Source organism: Tetrao urogallus (genome assembly GCF_951394365.1).
Source record: "Tetrao urogallus genome assembly, chromosome: 9".
NCBI lineage: Eukaryota > Metazoa > Chordata > Aves > Galliformes > Phasianidae > Tetrao > Tetrao urogallus.
The window spans coordinates 15,337,617-15,356,439 of record NC_136822.1 but is presented as its reverse complement, the minus strand read 5'-3'; the positions used below and the strand labels follow the sequence as shown (position 1 = coordinate 15,356,439).

Below are 18,823 nucleotides of genomic sequence, written 5' to 3'. Positions count from 1 at the left end.
GATGCAGTGCTCTGAGCCCAGCACCCCTGTTATGGCAAAGGTGCCAGGGTTGGGATCTAAGTCAGGCAAAGTAACACTGGGCTCTGCTGGGATGGCACTGGATGTGCTGGCACAATGATGCTGGGCAGCATTAGTATATACTGGGACTATACTGGGACCGGTTGCACCGGTACTTGTCTTGACACCAGGGACTGGCACCAGAGCATTAGGAGGATGGCATGGTGGCATTTAGGGTGGGCATGAAGTCCTTGGTGCCAGCTGAAGTGTCCCAGCCCCTGCGCATGTGCCCATATGGTGCCGTGGCCAGCAGGGGGGCAGCGCCAGTGGTGACCTTGCGGCCAGTGGCCCACTGGCAGCAGCACTCGTGTCCTGGCATAGGGCTCCTTCCGGATGCGTGGGGCAGTGCCAGGAGCTGACGCATGAGGAGGGGACTCAGTGCCCAGGGAAACAATAAATGGGGAGTTCACATATCGCCTGCCCGCCGCAAACTGGTTCACGGCCGGCGATGAACCCTCCCAGGGTGGTGCAGGGCAAACCTCAACCCCGTCCCTGGCCATTGTCATCCACCCTTGGGGGTGCCAACGTCAACGCGGAGGGTGGCACCTGGGCAGCACAAACCAGCGCGTTCCTGGTCCCACATCATCAGCCCAGCAGTGCCACAGTTCCATCGTCGCTGAGCGTGTCATGCTGTGTCGCCAGGGAGAGGGCAAGCTCAGTCTTTCCAACTGCCCCAGTAGCTCCAGAGCCCTTTGAGGTGGTAAGATGGAGATGCCGGCGGCTCCGGAGGGAGAGCAGCCACTGTGCCACGCTGCAGCGCTTTGCCCCAGGAGTACCAGTGCCAAGCTGTGCTCCTGCGTCCCGGCGGAGAGGACTGAGCCTCTGCTACCCAGCAGTGAAGAGCGTGTTCTGGGCACCCATTCTGATGCTGGCAGTGCCACGGTAAGAATGTTCTTCAGGCACCTCCGATGGGTCCTCGCGGTGCTGGGGTGTCCACAACTTGTGCGCATCTCCGGTTCCTGTTTCCTTGCTGGCGGTGCCAAGACATTGGGCTCTCCTCTCCCCAACCCTGACCCTGCGGCTGGGCGTGGGCACGGTGCTTTCTGCTCAAACCCCAAACCCTGCAATAAAGCTGTTGCCAGACCCCACCAGGTGCCCGTGAACGGAAACACGTGTCCCCAGGGCCACCGCGGCTAGAGGGCTCTGAGCGACCCCCACCCCGCGTCCCCTCGGTCCGTGCCGGGCTGCCCGGTGCCGGTGCCGGGTGCCGCCGTCGGAGCGGCGGAGGCGGAGCGCGGCCGGGCCCTCCCCCGGGCAATGCCCCAGGTCCGCCCCGCACGGCCCCGGGAGGAGTTGCTGCTGCCGCGGGCACCGGCACCGGCACGGCCAGGAGCACCGGGAGCACCGGGAGCGCCATGGCCTCCGCCGAGAGCGCGGAGCAGCGGGCGCTGCAGTACGAGCAGACCCTGGTGAGTTCGGTCGGGACCGGGCACCGGGAGCACCGGGCACGGCGGGGGGCACCGGGCACTGCAGCACGTCGCGGGGGAGAGGGGCGGTTTTGGGTGATACTCCCTCTCCAGGAGCTCTGTGAAGGAGCAGCGCCCATGACGCCTGCTTCATCCCACCATGTCCTCCGAGCCTTGAGGGCTGTCTCCATCTGGGGGCCGCTGGGGGACGCTCGGTGCCGCCCCGCAGCCCCACAGCAATAGGGAAACCCATCGGAGCCCCCAGCCCCGTGGTGGGACCCTCGGGCACACCTTTCCCCAGCAGCGTGCCCTCAGCTCAGAGCGGTGTGACCCCCATAAGTACCCCACACCACCCAGGCACCCTTTACCCTCCATGCTGTGCCCGGCCCCAGCTTTCTGTCCCCAAGATAGCATATCTCCCCCGCCTGCAACCTTAGCCCCATGTTTACAACTGTCACCTTCCGGGCCTCCCTGCTGGCATCTCAGGGTGTCCTCCTTGCCTGCTGTGCCCACAGTCCCTCCGTTGCCCACAGCCCTCTGACATTGCGGGCAAAGGTACTTCTCCATGGTCTGTTTGGGCCGGTGCCCGGCGCGGCTCAGTAAACGGGTACTTTGCCCTGGCAAAGGCCATCAGGCAGGGCAGGGAAGGGGCTGAGCACTGCTGGGCACCCACAGCTGTAGGGTTTGCATAGCCTTGAGCAGGTCATGCCCAGCCAGCACATGGCACCAAGGCCCTGTGTGCCGGGTGCCCTCTGCATCTTCTTCCCGAGCACGCTTACCGCAGGAGGGCAGAGGCACAAGGCTGGCATCAGGGCAGCCCTGTGGTGCCAGCAGACTTTGCCCTCCCACCTGCGGTCAGGGAGGTACCCACACCTCGGGGTGCCCATCCCCATGGCCTCGGGGCTCCTGCCGCCCACGTGGGCGAGGCTGGGTATGGGCACCCATCCCGCAGCCTCGTGCTTGGCTTCCAAAAGCCACCCCCGTGCCAAGCAGGAGGGCGGGTGCCCTCCCCAGTGCCACCAGCTCCTGCCAGGCTTGGGCTCTGGCCGCAGTCTGCATGGGACAGGTGCCCGTGGGAACCACCTGGTGCTAAGGGTGCCTGGGGTCCCTGCTACCCCCTGTGCCCCCCATGTGCCAAAAGGCCTCCAGTGAGGAAGATTAAGCTTGACAAACTGCCCTTGTTCACTGTGGAGCCGATTAGATCCCAGCTAAGACGGGCAGCGTGACACAGACCCCCCCGGCCTCTCCGTCTGCCCAAGAGCTGGGGTCCCTGCTCCCCATGTTCCCCACCTTTAAAACTCCCCATGAGCAACTTTCTGGGGGGATGTCAACTGGCACCATGAGCCAAGGCTGTGGGCACTGATGCTAGGGTGCTCAGTGCCCCATCTACCGTGGGATAGGGTGGCTTGGGGACACGGCAGTACCGATGCCAGCAGCCGTACCGCACACCGCATCACCCAGGCACAGCAGGCACCACTGCCTGGCACAGCCCAGGGGCACAGCACGGCAGATCCCAAATACGCAGTCCCAAAATACAGACCTCATCCCGTGCCCACGTCCCTGCTTGCCCCCCGCCAGCCCCCCCGCCCCGTGCCCGCTCCCTGCCTGCCCGGCACTGTGATTGTTCAGCTGCTTCGCGGCGGAGGCCGGAGTCCCGGGGCTGTTTGTGTTTCAAAAGGCCTTTGTGGAAAAATAACCCGAGCAGGAGGAGGAGGAGGAGTAGAAGGAGGAGGAGGAGGAGGAAGGCAGAATGGACTGCTGGCCCTCACTGACAGCTGGGCTCTGCTATGGGGTTTGCAGCACGGTGTGGCACAGCCCCTTTCCTCTTTTTAAGCAGGGTTGGTGCGTTTGGGGGCTAATGGGGTTATAACCCCCCCCCCCCCCCCCCCCCCCCCCGCCAGGTTGGATCCCTTCCAGCTATAGGGGCATCCTGCTGGGAACCCATGAGGCAATGTGCCAGCCCCCCAGCAGGGGATATGGGGGACTCTCAGCCTGGTGAGAGTGCCCCCATCCTGAACAAGGGGAGCTATAGGGCTGGGGGGAGGCAGGCACTTGGCAGAACAACAGAACTCCTGGGGTGCGGAGCCGTTTGTTCTTCCAGAGGAAACAAGCTTCGCCCGAAGGGAGCCTTTGAACGCCAAGTGCCGTGCAGGGCTGGGGTCCTCCTCTGGCATGCGATGCTGAATGCAGCCCCTGAGGAGGCTGAGCTGCAGCCCCCAGCACATTTCCATAGAGCCGTGCACAAGTTTTGGGGTTGGTGATGGACACGGCTGTGCCCTCCCTCTCCCCTCCCAGGGCCGAACCTAACCCAGGTATCAGACAGCAGAGAATCCACCTGGCGCCACACTGGCTGCATTCTGCTCCTGGCCGGAGGGATCTGGGCAATGCCCCATGAGAAATTCACCTTTATGCCATCCCTGCTTGAGCCAGCACGTGCCAAGCACAATGCCCACCCGTGCCACAGCCCCTCCGCTGGGCACTGTGCCGGGATAGGGGCTGTGGGGCAGCCACGTGCGGCACAGCGGGCGGGCATGCATCGGCATGAGGCTCACGTCGCCCCAACGTGGGAGCTTGGCAAGGGCCCCCGTGGCCCTAAAGCCTCCCTTTGTGCCCAGCCAACCTCTAGCGCTTGGCATTCAGGTCATGGCGGGGGGAGCAAGGCGGAAACCAAGCAACCAAGCCCTTGGCAGTGCCCCCAGTGCGGGACCAGCGCCCCCAGCTCGGCAGGGAGGAAGGGCACAGTGAGCACAGGGGGCAGTGCCAGGGGCCAGGACACGTGCCATATGCCACCCGAGTGGCCACAGTGTCCCTGTGTGCCTCACGCCCTAAGTGTCGATGCCCAATTTTTTGTGGGGCTAAGAGTGTGCCCTGCCCTATTCTGCTCTCATGGGCTCAGCTTGGAACATATGTGCCCACCTTGGGGGGATCCCAACCCATGTAATAGCACCAAAATGAGACACAACTCCCAATATTGGGCCTCAGCGAAGCTCCCTGCCAGCCTGGCTGTGTTCCTGACACCGGATGCCTTCACCGACCCACTGCAGCCCAATCCATGGCTGGAGCACCTGGGCAGGGCTGGGGACTGGTACCAGTGGGGCCAGGCACTGTGCTGGGTGCGTGGATGAAACAATTGCTATTGATCCCCACCCCGGCGCTGGCACTGTGTCCACCGCTTCCCTGCCTCAGGTTCTCCACCTGCAGCCCAGAAGCCTGTGCCAACCCCCTGATTCCCCTTCCTACTCTTTTTCCCCCAGATGTATGGCCGCTACACACAGGACCTGGGCACCTTCGCCAAGGATGAGGCAGCCCGGCTGCGGCTGAAACAGGAGCATGAGGACAGTGGCACCCTACGGCCACGCCGCCCCTCTGAGCTGCTGGAGTACAGCCAGGGACGCTGTGCCCCCTGCTGTGGTAAGGGTGATGGGGACGTATCGGGGGGGACACCGACCCCCTGGCACGGTGGCCAGGCAGCTGCATGCTCTTCTGGGCACCACTGCCCGCCCAGCTGCCGCCACTGCGGGTAGGGTTTCTCCTGCTGTCATGGGACACTGGCGCCGAGGACAATGCCACCTGCGGGGACACAATGGCCCGAAATAACCGGATGGCAGCAGTAGGGACGGGGCCCTCTGGCAGCTCAGCTTGGGGCTGTGCCAAGGGACGGCACTCGGGCGTGTTGTGCTGTGCTGCTCTGCCCGTCCCCGGCGCTAAGCCTGTGCTGTGCCTGCAGGCTGTGCCGTGCGGTGCCAGAGGTTCTTCATCGCCAGGGTGGGCGAGGACTGGGTTTTCCTCATCCTCCTGGGATTGGTCATGGCGCTGGTGAGCTGGGCCATGGACTTTGCCATCGCCACCTGCCTCCAAGGTGAGTGGGCAGTGATGGGTGATGGGCATCCCAGGACAACAGCGCATCCCCTGCTGCCCGCAACTCGCTGTGCCCATAGCTCAGAAGTGGATGTATGGGGGCCTGGACACCAATGTGATGCTGCAGTATCTGGCCTGGGTCACCTACCCCACTGTGCTCATCACCTTCTCAGCTGGCTTCACCCAGATCCTCGCTCCACAGGCTGTAGGTAAGTTGCATGCGTCCTAATGGGGTCTTCGCTCCCTGGGGCTGTGGGTTGTGAACAATCTGGGTGACCTAGACTATGGGGCTGGGGTCTTCCAAGGTCCAAGGGATGGTCTTTATAAGGTCTCTCAGGGGTGTGGGATTGAGGTCCCTGCAGGGCTATGTGTTGGGGTGTCCCATCATGGTCTGGGGATGTTCCCAGGGGTCCCACCTGCACTGTGAGAAAGGCTTCACGTGGGTCCCTATGACAGTGTATCAGGGAGCACCCCAGGTCTACAGAACCAGGGCTTTCCCCATGGCTATGGGTCAGGACTATCTCCATGCTGCCAGGCTCAGGGATACCTGAGATGAAGACTATCCTGCGGGGTGTCATCCTGAAGGAGTATCTCACCTTGAAGACATTCGTGGCCAAGGTGATTGGGCTGACGTGTGCCCTGGGTAGCGGCATGCCCCTGGGCAAGGAGGTGAGGGCACTTCCCATGGCTGGAGCAGGCAGCATGCTGGGTGGGGGGCACCGACGTCAGCCCCCACTGCTGTCCCCACAGGGTCCCTTTGTCCATATTGCCAGCATGTGTGCAGCCCTGCTCAGCCGCTTCCTCTCCTTCTTTGGGGGCATCTATGAGGTGAGTGGGTATGGATAGCATCTGGGGAACTCCAGCAGTGCTGGGACTGATTCAGCCTATGCTCACCTGCAGAACGAGGCAAGGAACACTGAAATGCTTGCAGCTGCCTGTGCTGTCGGTGTCGGCTGCTGCTTCGCTGCCCCCATTGGAGGTAGGGACCCCCCAGCCCATACCCCTTGCTCTCAGAAAGGTCAGCAGGATCCCACCCAGAGTACCAGGCAGAGGACAGGGACCCACCTGGCTGGGCACAGCAGAGGCAGCACCACTAGTTGGGGTGCCCACAGGGCAGAGGATAAAGGGAGAAGCAGGCACCATCCTCCTAGAGGTGTAACATCTCATCTCGTCCTCTCCCCCACTGCACTGCGCTGCACTCCAGGGAGCTCCCCACTCTGGCCCTGCTGAGCCCTGCCCATAGGTTTGTGCTGTCTGACTCTTTCCTTGTCCTGTGTGTGCTGAGCTGCCCCATCCATCCATCTGTCTATCCATATGTGTGTGCCCAGTGCCATCTGTCTCCCCTTACCCATGACTTCCCACATCCCTGCACTGCCCTCTCGCTCGCACAGACAGCTGTGCACTTTGCTGAAGAAGCCCTGAATTGCAGCATGGCCATGGGGCTCTGGGTGAACAGCATGCCAGGCACCTGGGCTCTGCCTGCCTTTCTCCTCTCTTCCCTCTCGTCCTTCCTCCCACTGCCAGGCGTGCTGTTCAGCATTGAGGTCACCTCCACCTTCTTTGCTGTCCGCAACTATTGGCGTGGTTTCTTTGCCGCCACCTTCAGCGCCTTCATCTTCCGCGTGCTGGCTGTCTGGATCAAAGATGAAGGTACCCCCGTGGGGTGGGAGGCTGGGGACACCAGGGTCCCCCCACCCAGCCCCGCTCACATCCACCGTGCCCCCAGAAACCATCACAGCGCTCTTCAAAACCCGCTTCCGCCTCGACTTCCCCTTTGACCTGCAGGAACTGCCCGCCTTTGCCGTCATTGGGTGAGTGTGTCTGCCCCATCCCGTGTCTCCATCCCACACCCATGTGGTGGACATGAGCACTCAGCCTCGACCTCTGCCCAGGATCGCCAGCGGTTTCGGTGGTGCTCTCTTTGTCTACCTCAACCGCAAGATTGTGCAGTGCATGCGCCGACAGAAGGCCATCAATCGCTTCTTGATGAAGAAGTAGGTGCCCAGTGGTCCCTACCATCATGGGAGCAACTGTCCCCTCTGGGATGGCAGGGATGGGATTGCACCAGTGTCACCACCTCCATGCCACCCTGCCAGGCGCCTGCTGTTCCCTGCCCTGGTGACACTTCTCATCTCCACATTGACCTTCCCACCCGGCTTTGGGCAGTTCATGGCTGGACAGGTAGCTATGGTGTGGCTATGGAGCAGTGCACCGGTCCTTTGGGCCACCAGGACCCAAGCTCACTTTTTTGTCCCCAGCTCACTCAGAAGGACACGCTGGTGACGTTGTTTGACAACCGGACGTGGGCCAAGCAGGAGCCCAATGATGAATTTGAGTACATGGGCATCCTGGAGGCCTGGCGACATCCCCGCTCCAACGTCTTCATCACCCTCGTTGTCTTCATCCTCATGAAGGTGGGTACATCCTCCCGCATGCCACCAGGGAGGTGCTGGATGGGAGCCACCAAGGTGCTCCTGGGAGACAGTGGGTGGCTGCTCCTGCGGCCACCAACGTGGTGGCTGGGTGCCACGAATATGCTGTCAAGGGGATCTTGGCAGAGAGCAGCTGGGGTGCCACCAGAGAGTGCTGGCAGGGTGCCCCTGGCGTGGTGCCATGCCAGCTTCCTGCTCTAGGGCTGGTGCTGGAGGAGAGCCAGCCCAAGGGGATGGCAATTAACATGTGCTCATATCCCCCATGCAGTTCTGGATGTCAGCCCTGGCTACCACCATCCCTGTGCCCTGTGGGGCTTTCATGCCGGTCTTCGTCATTGGTGAGGGACAGGGTCACCTGATGTCTCCTGGTGGAGGGACATGGCGCAGGTGTAGGAATGGGGTTGGGACCTGGGAGAGGCCCATGGCCTCCACAGTCTCCCTCTGTGGGCAGGGGCAGCCTTTGGGCGGCTCGTTGGGGAGAGCATGGCAGCCTGGTTCCCTGATGGGATCCACACCGACAGCAACACCTACCGCATCGTGCCAGGGGGCTACGCCGTGGTGGGTAAGCACGGCACCCTTCCCATCCCCATCCCATCCCATCCCATCCCTACTTGATCCTTCCCATCCCCCTCCCAGAGAGCTGCTGGTGTCCCTGAGTGTCTCCCATCAATGGGATTGTCCTAAGGATGTCCCTGGGATGTGGGACACAGCCCCATGAGACAGCTGCCCATGTCTCCTGGGGCTGGCAGGGGCGGCCGCGCTGTCGGGTGCTGTTACCCACACTGTGTCCACCGCCGTCATCGTCTTCGAGCTGACGGGGCAAATCTCGCACATCCTGCCCGTTATGATTGCTGTCATCCTGGCCAACGCGGTGGCCCAGAGCCTCCAGCCCTCCCTCTACGACAGCATCATCCGCATCAAGAAGCTGCCCTACCTCCCTGAGCTGGGCTGGGGGCACCATGAGTGAGTGTCCCCACATCCCCAACCACAAGCGCTCTGTGGCAACGTGCTGAGGGCATTTCCCCGGGCAGGAAATACAACATGCGGGTGGAGGACATCATGGTGCGGGATGTCCCCTACGTCTCTCTCAACTGCAAGTACCGGGACCTGCAGCATGTGCTGCAGAGCACCAAGATGAAGAGCTTGGCACTGGTGGATTCAGCAGGTAAGAGGCACATGGAAGTTTCTCCATCTTTCCACAATGTCCCTGCAGCGCTGTTACCTGCAACGTGTCCCCTCTCGGTCACAGAGTCCATGATCCTGCTGGGTTCCATTGAAAGGGCACAGGTGGGGGCCCTGCTGGGCCACCAGCTGCATCCCCAGCGCCGGCTCCAGGCCCTGCGGCAGAAGACATGGGCGAGCGCTGATGACGGGCGCCGGTTTTCCGAAGCCAGCGTCTGCTTCCATGTGAGGGACCGCCCTTGGGTCCCCCCATCAAGGTGTCTTTGCCTCCCTGACCCCATCCCTTCCCTCCCACAGATCAGCACTGAAGCTTCCTCCTTCACTCCCACACGCAGCGGATCCCGCAAGCCCCTAAAGCCAGCATTGAAGCGGGTGCCCAGCGTCCCTGCCGACAGCCCCCCAGGTGACTCAGCACCCCACAGCCCCCTTGGGAGCCCGCTGCCCCACGCTGACCCCTCTGCTTCCTGCAGCCAGTGCCACCGACAGCTCCAGCATCGCCCTCAAGAGCCTCTTCTGTGCCAACAGTGCTGCAGAGCCTGCTGAGGTGAGCACCCATCCCTGCTTGTCCTCGACTACTCCCATCCCATGCCACTCCATCCCTTCTCCAGGCCCTTCCTGTCCCTATTTAACCCTTACCATCCTGATCACCGTCTCTCTCCCCTGCCTGACCCTGCCTGTCCCTTTCCATCCATGGTTGACCCTTTCCATCCCATCCCATCCCATCCCATCCCATCCCATCCCATCCCATCCCATCCCATCCCATCCCATCCCATCCCATCCCATCCCTACTTGACCCTTTCTGTCCCAGTCTCTTCCCCACTTGACCCTGCCTGTCTCTATTTGCCCCATCCCATCCCATCCCACCCCATCCCATCCCATCCCATCCCATCCCATCCCATCCCTATTTAACTTTTCTCATCCCATCCCATCCCACTCCATCCCATTCCTACTTGACCCTTCCCTTCCATATCCATTCCATCCCTATTTGACCCACCCCATATCCATCCCTATTTGCCCTATCCCATCCCATCCTGTCTCTGCTTGTCCCAGCCTGGCCCCCCTCCATGCCGTGCCCCCTAACACCATCTCTCCCGCATGGTGCCAGGCGCAGGGCCAGGCCCCTCGCAAGGCCAAGCACGTCCGCATTTCCGTAACGGTAAGCTGCAGCCAATGGCAGCCTGGGCAGAGCTGCTCTCAGCCAATTGGAGGCCAGCCTGAATCCTCTCAACCAATCATGGCCTGGCACGATTCCACTTGGCCAACCACATTTGGTCTGTGTCTGTGTAGACAATCTCAGATGCGTCCCGATTTCTGCTTGGCCAATCAGGGCGCGGGAACTTTCAATCCCAAATCTGCTCGGCCAATCTTAGCATGGATCCTCTCAGCCAATCACAGCAATCGAATTTCCCTCACTTTCCTCCACCAATCACAACCCAGGCTGCATTCTCTCCACCAATCACAACCTGGGCATGCCCAATCACATCCTCCCACGTCACCCCATTGTGCACACCAGGCACGGTGTCACCCCACCTCTCCCACAGGAGGACCTGGACCTGGGGGACAGGATGACGCCGGCAGAGGTGAGCCCAGGCCAGGGGGTTGCCTCTGGGGCTGTGCCATGGGGCTGAGTCCCACAGCGTGCTCCCTGTGCCTCAGATCCTGGACTGGGAAGAGCAGCAGCTGGAGCAGAATGTGGACTTCAGCAGCGCCCAGATTGACCCCGCACCCTTCCAGCTGGTGGAGCGCACCTCTCTGCACAAGGTGGGTCCCTGCTGCATCCCCCCACCCCAATTCCCCACTGCGTACCCCACTGAGCCCCCTGTTTTCCTACAGACCCACACCATCTTCTCACTACTGGGCTTGGACCACGCGTACGTCACCAGCATCGGGCGCCTGGTGGGCATGGTGTCCCTCAAGGAGGTGAGGATGGGGGGCAGAGCACAGGGACAGGGATACCCCATTTGCCCACTGATGACACTGGGGTGCCCCGCAGCTGCGCAAAGCCATCGAAGGCTCACTGACCGCCAAGGGGGTGAAGGTGTTGCCGCCGCTCGCCAGCTTCCGCCGCAGCAGCACCAGTGCGGGTGAGCTGGACACCACCGACCTGCGCCAGCTCTGGGACCGTCACCAGCACCACCCCATGCCCCGTGAGGCCGGCCCTGATGATGGGGACACCAGCAAGTGACGGTGACACCAAACCCCTACCCTGTGTCGGGGGTGCTGCGGGGGCTCCCTATGGGGGACATGGGCATCCTCCTTTCAGTGCCATGGGGCGGCCAGGTGCCCCCCCAACCTGCCCATGCCCCGAGGCTTCCCCTGTTGCTACCTCTGCCCCCTCCCAGCCCCGTCGCCTCCCAGCACGGCCACAGCCCCCATGGGCACTCTAAGCATTTGGTCGAGGGACATGGGGACAAGAGAGGTCGTCGCCGCCTTCCCAGTGCCTCGGTGCCAGGAATGGGGACCCTGCAACCCCTCCACTGTGCATCCCCCTGTGTAAATACAGAGATTTTTATATTAATTTAATTAAAGAACTTTATAAACAGCCACCTTGCCAGAGCATGGAGGTTTGCAGGGGACACTGAGCCCCAGGGCACAGTCACCATTACTGTCCCCGTGCCGTCCCTGCACTCAGTGTTGCCTCGCTGCGGTACAGCGGCTGCGGCGTCTCACCGGGACGGGCAGCGGCACGGCGCCAGGCGGTGATGACCAGCATGCCGGCGTCGGTCAGGGCACAGCTCACCGATAGCGGGTCCGTGTCCTCAGGCAGCCGGCACTGGTGGGTGAAAGTGTCGCACACCGTGCCGTCCTCTGCCACCTGCATGGCACAGTGGCACCAAATGGTCATGTGTGGTAGGCGGGCAGCAGGCTGCTTCCCAGTTAGCCAGGTACAAATGATGGTATTTTTGGGGAGGGAGGAAGGGGTCCTCACCTTCTCAGCCCAGATAGCAACGTGGCCGTTGGAGGTGGTCACCACAATGTCAGGAGGATCGAACTGGCTGACGTCGGCCACCACCTGGTAGGTTTCACCCTGCACCTGCACCCATGTGCCCAGAGTGTAGGGGCACACGGTGCCCGGGGAACCTGCAGGGATCAGGAATAGGCACAACATGCAGAGAGTGGGAGGTGAGGGGGAGCTGGGGGGATTAAGATCACTGGGGGGACTTCAGGGAGAAGTGGGGAAGGGAATATGGGGTGGCCTGAGGACAGGGGGACACATAGGGATGGCCAGAAAAGTCTGGAGAAAGAAGGCTGGGGGGGGGTGGGTGTTGTTGTGAGGGCTCTGGAAGGGCGAATGGGAGCATCTGGGTCACCTTGAGGATCTGGGTGCACAGGGGCCGGGGGGATGTAAGGGCACCCAGAAAGATTGGGGCTGGGGGAGAAAGAGGCATGGGGGTGTCTGGGGGCACTGAGAGGCTCTGTAAGATTTAGGGAGGGGAGAACAGGGATCACCGTGAGCCTGGCGACCCTGGGAAGCCCTTGAAGGGACTTACCTGGGGGGGTGGGAGGGGAGATGCAGGACAGTCCGTGGGGAACTCAGGCTGGCAGTGCCTGAGCACAGGGCAGCAGGCTGCATTTTGGGGTCCCCCATCCCAAACCCCATACCTGGGTACCCGAAGGTGTCGTAGTGGTACCGCTCCCCCTCGAAGCGGGGCTCGCCGGCACCCAGCCCCTGGCTGTAGGTGCTGATGTGCTCAGCACGGTACGTAGCAGCCGAGCTGAGCGATGCCATGTCACTGTGCCACTGCCACCGCCCAACCTGTCCCCAATACCCCGCACAGGGCAGGGGGATGGCCAGGCGCCTGCTGCCACATGCCCATAATTAGCCCGGTAGCCTGGCCAGGAATGCGAGATAACGGCCGAGGCCTCTCTATCACCCAATGGGGGGACATGCAGGAGACGCTGCTGTCACCGCCATCCTGCCACCCCACCAGGGCCCCTCTCCTGCAAGCAGACACAGCTGTGCAGCACTCACACCACTGATTTTATTGGAGGGCAGGTGGGATGGAGGCAGGGGCAGGGGCACCCTGGCATGGGGTAGATTCCGGCACCCCATGGAGATGTACCCATGTGCACATACCCCTCAGAGGTGTATGCACACAAATACCCCTTTCTCCCCCATCCCACTGTAGGTTTTGGGGCCAGGATCCCTGGGTCCTGCTCTGGGTTGCTGATGTCCCTATACGTGGTGGTGGCACAGGGGTCAGGGGGCAGGGAGCCCCTCACCGTGGCATCAGCCTCCCCCGGCAGCTTGGTCATGCAGAGGTGGGGGTCCCACGACAGGAACTGGGTGGCACAGGGCAGAGTTGGGGGTGTGTGGCAGCATGGGAGCAAAGGGCACTGGGGGGTGCAAGGATGGGGGGGGTGGCAAGGGGTGGCATGCAGTGGGCAAGTGGCCCCACAAGAACAAGTGCCATGCAGGAAGGGAGGGCAAGCGTCAATGAAAATTGGCATTCCTTCCCCCAAACGGTGTGCCCGGACAGCTGGGGGTCCTGTACTGGAGTGTCAGCCCTCCAGATACAACGAGGGGGGGCGACCACCTCCGTGTAGGCACTTGGTTCCCTGCTAGGGGTGAGCAACTTGGGGACAGGGACATCAGTCATGGGTCCTGTCACACCTCCCGGGTTGGCCCACAGCAGACCTGGGGGCCCCCACCATAGGGCTGGTTGGGGATACTCCCAGGGGGGGGGTGTCACGCCCATCCCACTCCCACCTGCAGCCTCCCCATGTCAGCCTCCACATGCATACAAAAGCATAGAAACCTCCATCACCGTGGCACATCGGCACCCCCCCTGGCCCCCTCCTGAACCCCGTGTCCAAAGGCAGCAGTTCACAGTATAAAATTCATCAGAGAGCAAGAAGAGCCTCTGTGCCCCAACTCCCACCCCCAGCCCTGGTCCAGAGTGGGGGCACTGTGGGCTTAGCCCAGAAAGGTTCAGCTGTGCCAACAGGGTGGGGGGGCTCAGTGCCCACGAAGGGGTGGCGAGGGGATGCATGCGGACAGCCAGCCCCACAGCTTCAGGTCCCATCAGTCCTGGGGGGCACGGTGCTGGGGAGAGGCAGAGTCCCTGCAGGGCATCACGGCTCTTCAGCCTCCTCCTCCTCCTCCTCCTCATCCTCTTCCTCCTCTTCCTCCTCCAGTGACACCACCCCAGAGGAGGCAACATCAGAGATTTTGCGGCGGAGCGTGAAGTCCTTGCTCAGCACCACCTCGTCCTCGGCAGGCGAGAGGCAGGCCTCGGCATAGGGCATGGGGGACAGCGAGTCCTGGCAGCGGGGCCATACCAGACCCCGCAAGGCACTTTGGCTGCTCGGGGGGGGCAGCTCACCCCCCAGGGAGCCCAGCAGTTTGGCAGTGAGTTCGGAGGGGGACACCATCTCCAGGCTGCAGAGGCTGGAGCAGAGGGTTTCGGGGGACAGTGTGCGTGACGAGTCACTCTCAGGCTCACAGGAGCCGTGCCGTGCTCCCAGCTGGCACAAGTGGCCCCCGCAGCAGGTCCCGCAGCAGCGCCGCACCGGGATGATGCTCTGTGGGAACAGCAGTCAGCCCCATAGCCAGGAACCCCAATGACTGCCAGCCCCATGATGGCACCATGGGAAGTCCTGGCAGCAGGACACCGTCCCCAGTCCACAAGTCCCCAGGGTGCTCACCGGCTGGCAGGGAGCTCTCTGAGGATGGCATGAAGTCCTCATCGTAGGACTCGTCGTTGGAGTCATCCCCATCCACTGAGGACCAGGCACGCAGCTTGGCCTCAGCGATGGCAAACTGCTCTGCCACGCCTGGCACAGGACAGTGTGGTCACAGTGGGAGGTGGCACAAATCCCCACACAGCCAGCAGTGAGAATGGGGGGGACATCAGCACAGCAGGGACAGCATGCCTAGGATAGGGCATCTCATCCCATGGGAAGGATGGATGGATGGATAGGGACATGGAGGTGGATGGCAGATGAATGAGAACATGGGGACAGGTGGATGGAGACATGGGAATAGATGGAGGGATGAGAAAGAATGGATGAGTGGGGACAAGAAGAATTATGGGTGTTTGGGTGGGTGGGTGGAAGGAGGGATGGATGAGTGGGTGGGTGAAGACATGGGAGGGACGGATGGAGGATGGATAGAAGATGGATGTGCAGGGGCATGGGGGTGAATGGATGAGTGGGGACATGGTGATGGATGGATGGGTAGATGGGTGGATGGATGCACGGAGACTCCACGCAGTGCCCACCTGCAGCGAAGCGTGCCTCCTGCTCGCCCTCGCTCAGGTGGCAGTAGGAGTTGAAGGCGCTCTCTAGCGCAGCGGGTGGCTCCACGGGTTTGCACCAGCCCTTCCACTCGATGAGGTGTGCGACGCGGCCCTGCGCCATGGCCGTTGGCTTCGTCACATGCTCCTTCACCACCTGCGAGATGCCTGGAGCAACGCCATATCAGTACCACAGGGACAATGCAGGGACCCCACCGCCCTCCCTCCTGCCCCCATTTCCCAGGGCAGTTACCATGCAGTGAGGAGCGGGCCAGGGCGGCGATTTCCTGGATGGTCAGCGCACGCCGCGACTTGGGCAGCATCTCGACAGTGTCTTCAACATTGACCTGTGGTGTGGGCAGGGGTGTCACGCTGTGCATGCACTAAGTGCCCGCTCCCATTGCTGTGGTGATACACACGTGCACTTGTACTGATGCGCATGCAGCTGTTGTGCCTGTACACTTGCATATATGCACATGTGCTCCGCTCTCTGCAGTTGGTGCGACCGAGCGCGGCTCACGCATTACACACACACATGTGCAAGGTTGTTGGTGCACCCGCTGTGCTGGGGCATCCCTTCCCAATCCCCGTGCCCACGGCCATGGGGAAGTGATGTGGGATTTGGAGGCGCGCAACAACTCGTATTGCCATGGCAACGCGGCGCCGTGGACTGATTTCTCCCAGGATACAGCCCAGCTCAGGGCTGACGTCAGAGCCGGCTGTGAGCCGGTTGTGGGGCCGGGCAGGGCGGGCAGCGGGGCCCCGGTGCGGCGGTACCTCGAGGAAGTCCTGGCTGTCGAAGGAGGCCTGCGCAACAGGCGGGGCAACGGGGCCGGTCGGGCGGCTCGCAGCGGGGACAGTGCTTTCACCTCCTTCCACTCCACGCACAGGGTCGTGTCCACGGCCACTGCGGGGAGAGCTCAGTGCCTCCATCTGCCCAGCTGAGGCCGGGTGCATCTCATTGCATGGAGCGCCGGCGCTGCGGCACTGGGTGACTCACGGCCAGGCAGCTCTTCCGCCTGTGTCAGCGGCACCCAGGCTGGCACCAGGAGTGGGAACACGGCCTGCCTTGGCCCGGGTTGTGGGAGCTCAGGATGCACGCGCCCAGGAACGGGGATGGGGTGGGAACAGTGCGGGTGGCGGCACTCAGCTGGGTGTCCCTGGGATGGGGCCAAGGCAGGTAGGATGCTGATGGGGTTGGGGTAGAGTTTACGGTTTGGGGAGCTTGGGACAGGCTGTTATGGGGGGGTTTGCTTCTGCATCAGCTCTACGGCCCTAAACAGGGGGGTACCACCCCCCCTAGCATTGACAGCCCCAGTATCGGTGTTGGGGGGGGTTTCCCAATGCACCACAGCTCCTTACCAGGCAGTGGACCCCAGGGGCTGGGGAGGAGCCTCATTTCCTTGCTCTGAGGCATATCGGGCTGATGTGAGGTGGCCATGGGGTGGGATATGGAGGGGGCAAAGAGTGCTCCTCAACCAGTCTGGCTTCAGGGGAAGCTGCTGATCCCCCCTCCCCCCCCCCCCCCCCCCCCCCCCCCCCCCCCAATCTGCTATGGGCAGAGGCACCCCTGGGTGACCCCCCCCAGCATAGCCACCCCCAGGACAGCCCCACCATGCCTGTACCAGCCGCAGCCTGGGGTCACCACTCAGCCCTGCAACCACCCATTACCTCCACCTCTGTCAGCCCCCCATAGTCCCCCCAGAGCCCAAGTAATCCCACCAACTCTCACAGGTTCCCACACCCCCACAGGCCCCTGAGAAATACCCTAGCCCATAAACTCTTGCCCAACCCCTGAACCCCAAACAGCCCATGGCTCCCCCACAGCCCTGCATAGCTCCCACCTACCCATCATTCCTTCTCTGTCCTCACTCCCTCCCTGAGCCCCTTGACTCCTCTCAAGCAGCATCCCTAAGTCCTCTATGCCCCCTCAAAAACTCCCTTATAGATTCCAAGTCCTCCGCTACCCCCAGATTCTCCATATCCCCCCCAGTGACCCCCATTCCTCTATAAATTCCCCAAGCCTCCCAGCAACCGTGAGATCCCCCATATCCCTCCTCTACTGCGTACCTATAACTCTCTGCACCCCCTCCCCAGACCCTACAGTCCCCACAACTCTCCACACCCCACAACCACCCCACACTATCCTCACCGCATCAGCCCCACCCCCAAAGCTTCTAGCATCCCCAAAAGCAGCCTCCCCATAACCCATAACCATGCAACGCCTCCAAGACCCTGTACGTTCCCTATACCCCCCCCCCTCGGCCTCCAAACACGCCCCCCCCCCCCCCCCCTCCCCCGCAGACCCATCCCCGGCGACGCTCACCCACCGATGGTGGTTTTGGAGCCGATGCAGCCCATGCTCCCGGGGGGGGCCCCCGGTGCGGGCACTACCGCCGGCTCCGTGCCGTCCGCATCGCCCCCCGACCGCATGGGCGGCCCCAGGCGGTGCCCGCAGCCCCTCCGGGACGTTGACACCGGGCCCGGAGCCCCGAACGGTGCTGTGAGCCGGGCCGGTACCGGGCACGTCCAGAGACGTCACTGCTGAGGGAGGAAGAGGAGGGAGAGAGGGGAGGCGGGGAGACGGGGAGGAAGAGGAGGAGAGGGAGGAGGAAGAAGGGAGGGAGAGGAAGGCTGAGGAGAAGGAGAGAGGAGCGGAGGGATGAAGGCAGATGGAGGATGGAGGAAGGAGGGGGAGGGGGGGCGGAGGAAGAGGAGGAGGGGGAGGGAGGAAGACGAGGAAGAGGAGGAGGAGGATGGGAAGAAGGCCGGACACCGCGGAGAGCGCCGTGCCAGCACCGCGGACAGCGCCCGCCCCAGAGAGCAGCCCGGGCACCCCGGAGAGCCGCAGAGCGGGGGACCCTCCGGCACCGGCGCCCCGCGGAGCTGAGCTGGAGGCCGCACTGTACGCCTCAAACCTCGAGCTGCCCGCCGCAGGCACAGGGCTGCTCACCCTGGAACCTACTGCCGGCACTGCCGGGTGCCGCCCCGGCCCGAGGGACCTCGGACCTCGCCGGCTCCTGGGCAGGGGGAGCCCTACGGCCAAGGCTCCCAGGAGCCCTGCTCAGCCGTTCCCTGCCAAATGTTTCCCAGCATTAAGCGCTGCCAGGGCTGCAGCTCGGCCAGATCAGCCTCTAATCTGGGGAACAGCCTCTGGTTATTATTCTGGGCCCTCCAGGCTATGGCCAGGGTGACTCAGCAAGCAGCAGCCCAACATAGACAACACCAGCCCCAGATAAAGCCAACCCCACACCAGGGGCCACCTCGACCCCAGGACTCCCCACAGTGACCTGCATCCCCGAGCCATCATCCAGCCTTGCCTCCATGTCCACTGCAAGACTGCAAAGGGTGCAGAGAGAAAATCCCCCAAGACAGAAAGCATAGGAGCAGCCTACTGTATCGCTTCCCCTCCTGCCACAGAACTGCTCCAAACAGACCCTCCAGCTCCTGCCACCTCCATGCCCACAGGGAGAGGGATACATGGTGCTTGGGAATGGGGAAATTGTCCCCGATGTGTTAGTGCTGAGGCCCGTTCCCCCCTGTGCCCCATGAACAGCAGGGTCTGGGGACACGGAGGAACATCCAACCCTAGAGTGCTGAGCAGCCCATGCCTCCCTCCCAGCCCCAGGAGGGAGGTACCTACCATCTG

General features: G+C 62.6%; 3 protein-coding genes across 3 annotated transcripts; 1 reads left to right on the top strand and 2 right to left on the bottom strand.

Moving 5' to 3' along the window:
• Positions 1 to 762: 762 nt before the first annotated feature.
• CLCN2 (chloride voltage-gated channel 2) lies at positions 763 to 11,120 on the top strand (the record flags this gene model as incomplete). The annotated part of the gene is made up of 24 exons (XM_079539772.1): positions 763 to 939; positions 4,718 to 4,874; positions 5,191 to 5,322; positions 5,402 to 5,530; positions 5,857 to 5,990; positions 6,072 to 6,149; positions 6,222 to 6,300; positions 6,846 to 6,971; positions 7,048 to 7,132; positions 7,214 to 7,315; positions 7,418 to 7,502; positions 7,580 to 7,735; positions 8,022 to 8,091; positions 8,205 to 8,315; positions 8,503 to 8,716; positions 8,785 to 8,918; positions 9,003 to 9,160; positions 9,233 to 9,338; positions 9,406 to 9,479; positions 10,041 to 10,091; positions 10,477 to 10,515; positions 10,592 to 10,696; positions 10,769 to 10,855; positions 10,929 to 11,120. The coding sequence occupies 24 exons, from the start codon at positions 763 to 765 to the stop codon at positions 11,118 to 11,120; spliced, it is 2,781 nt and encodes a 926-aa protein (XP_079395898.1).
• Positions 11,121 to 11,537: 417 nt separating this feature from the next.
• On the bottom strand, positions 11,538 to 12,665 carry LOC306949575 (heat shock protein beta-7-like; the record flags this gene model as incomplete). The annotated part of the gene is made up of 3 exons (XM_079539542.1): positions 11,538 to 11,750; positions 11,865 to 12,016; positions 12,539 to 12,665. 3 exons carry the CDS (start codon positions 12,663 to 12,665, stop codon positions 11,538 to 11,540), a joined length of 492 nt encoding a protein of 163 aa, XP_079395668.1.
• Positions 12,666 to 14,011: 1,346 nt separating this feature from the next.
• Positions 14,012 to 17,607, bottom strand: FAM131A (family with sequence similarity 131 member A; the record flags this gene model as incomplete). The annotated part of the gene is given in 8 exon segments (XM_079539513.1): positions 14,012 to 14,419; positions 14,421 to 14,461; positions 14,585 to 14,713; positions 15,160 to 15,342; positions 15,428 to 15,521; positions 15,952 to 15,986; positions 15,989 to 16,081; positions 17,505 to 17,607. Coding segments are annotated over 8 exon segments (1,086 nt in total).
• Positions 17,608 to 18,823: the final 1,216 nt, after the last annotated feature.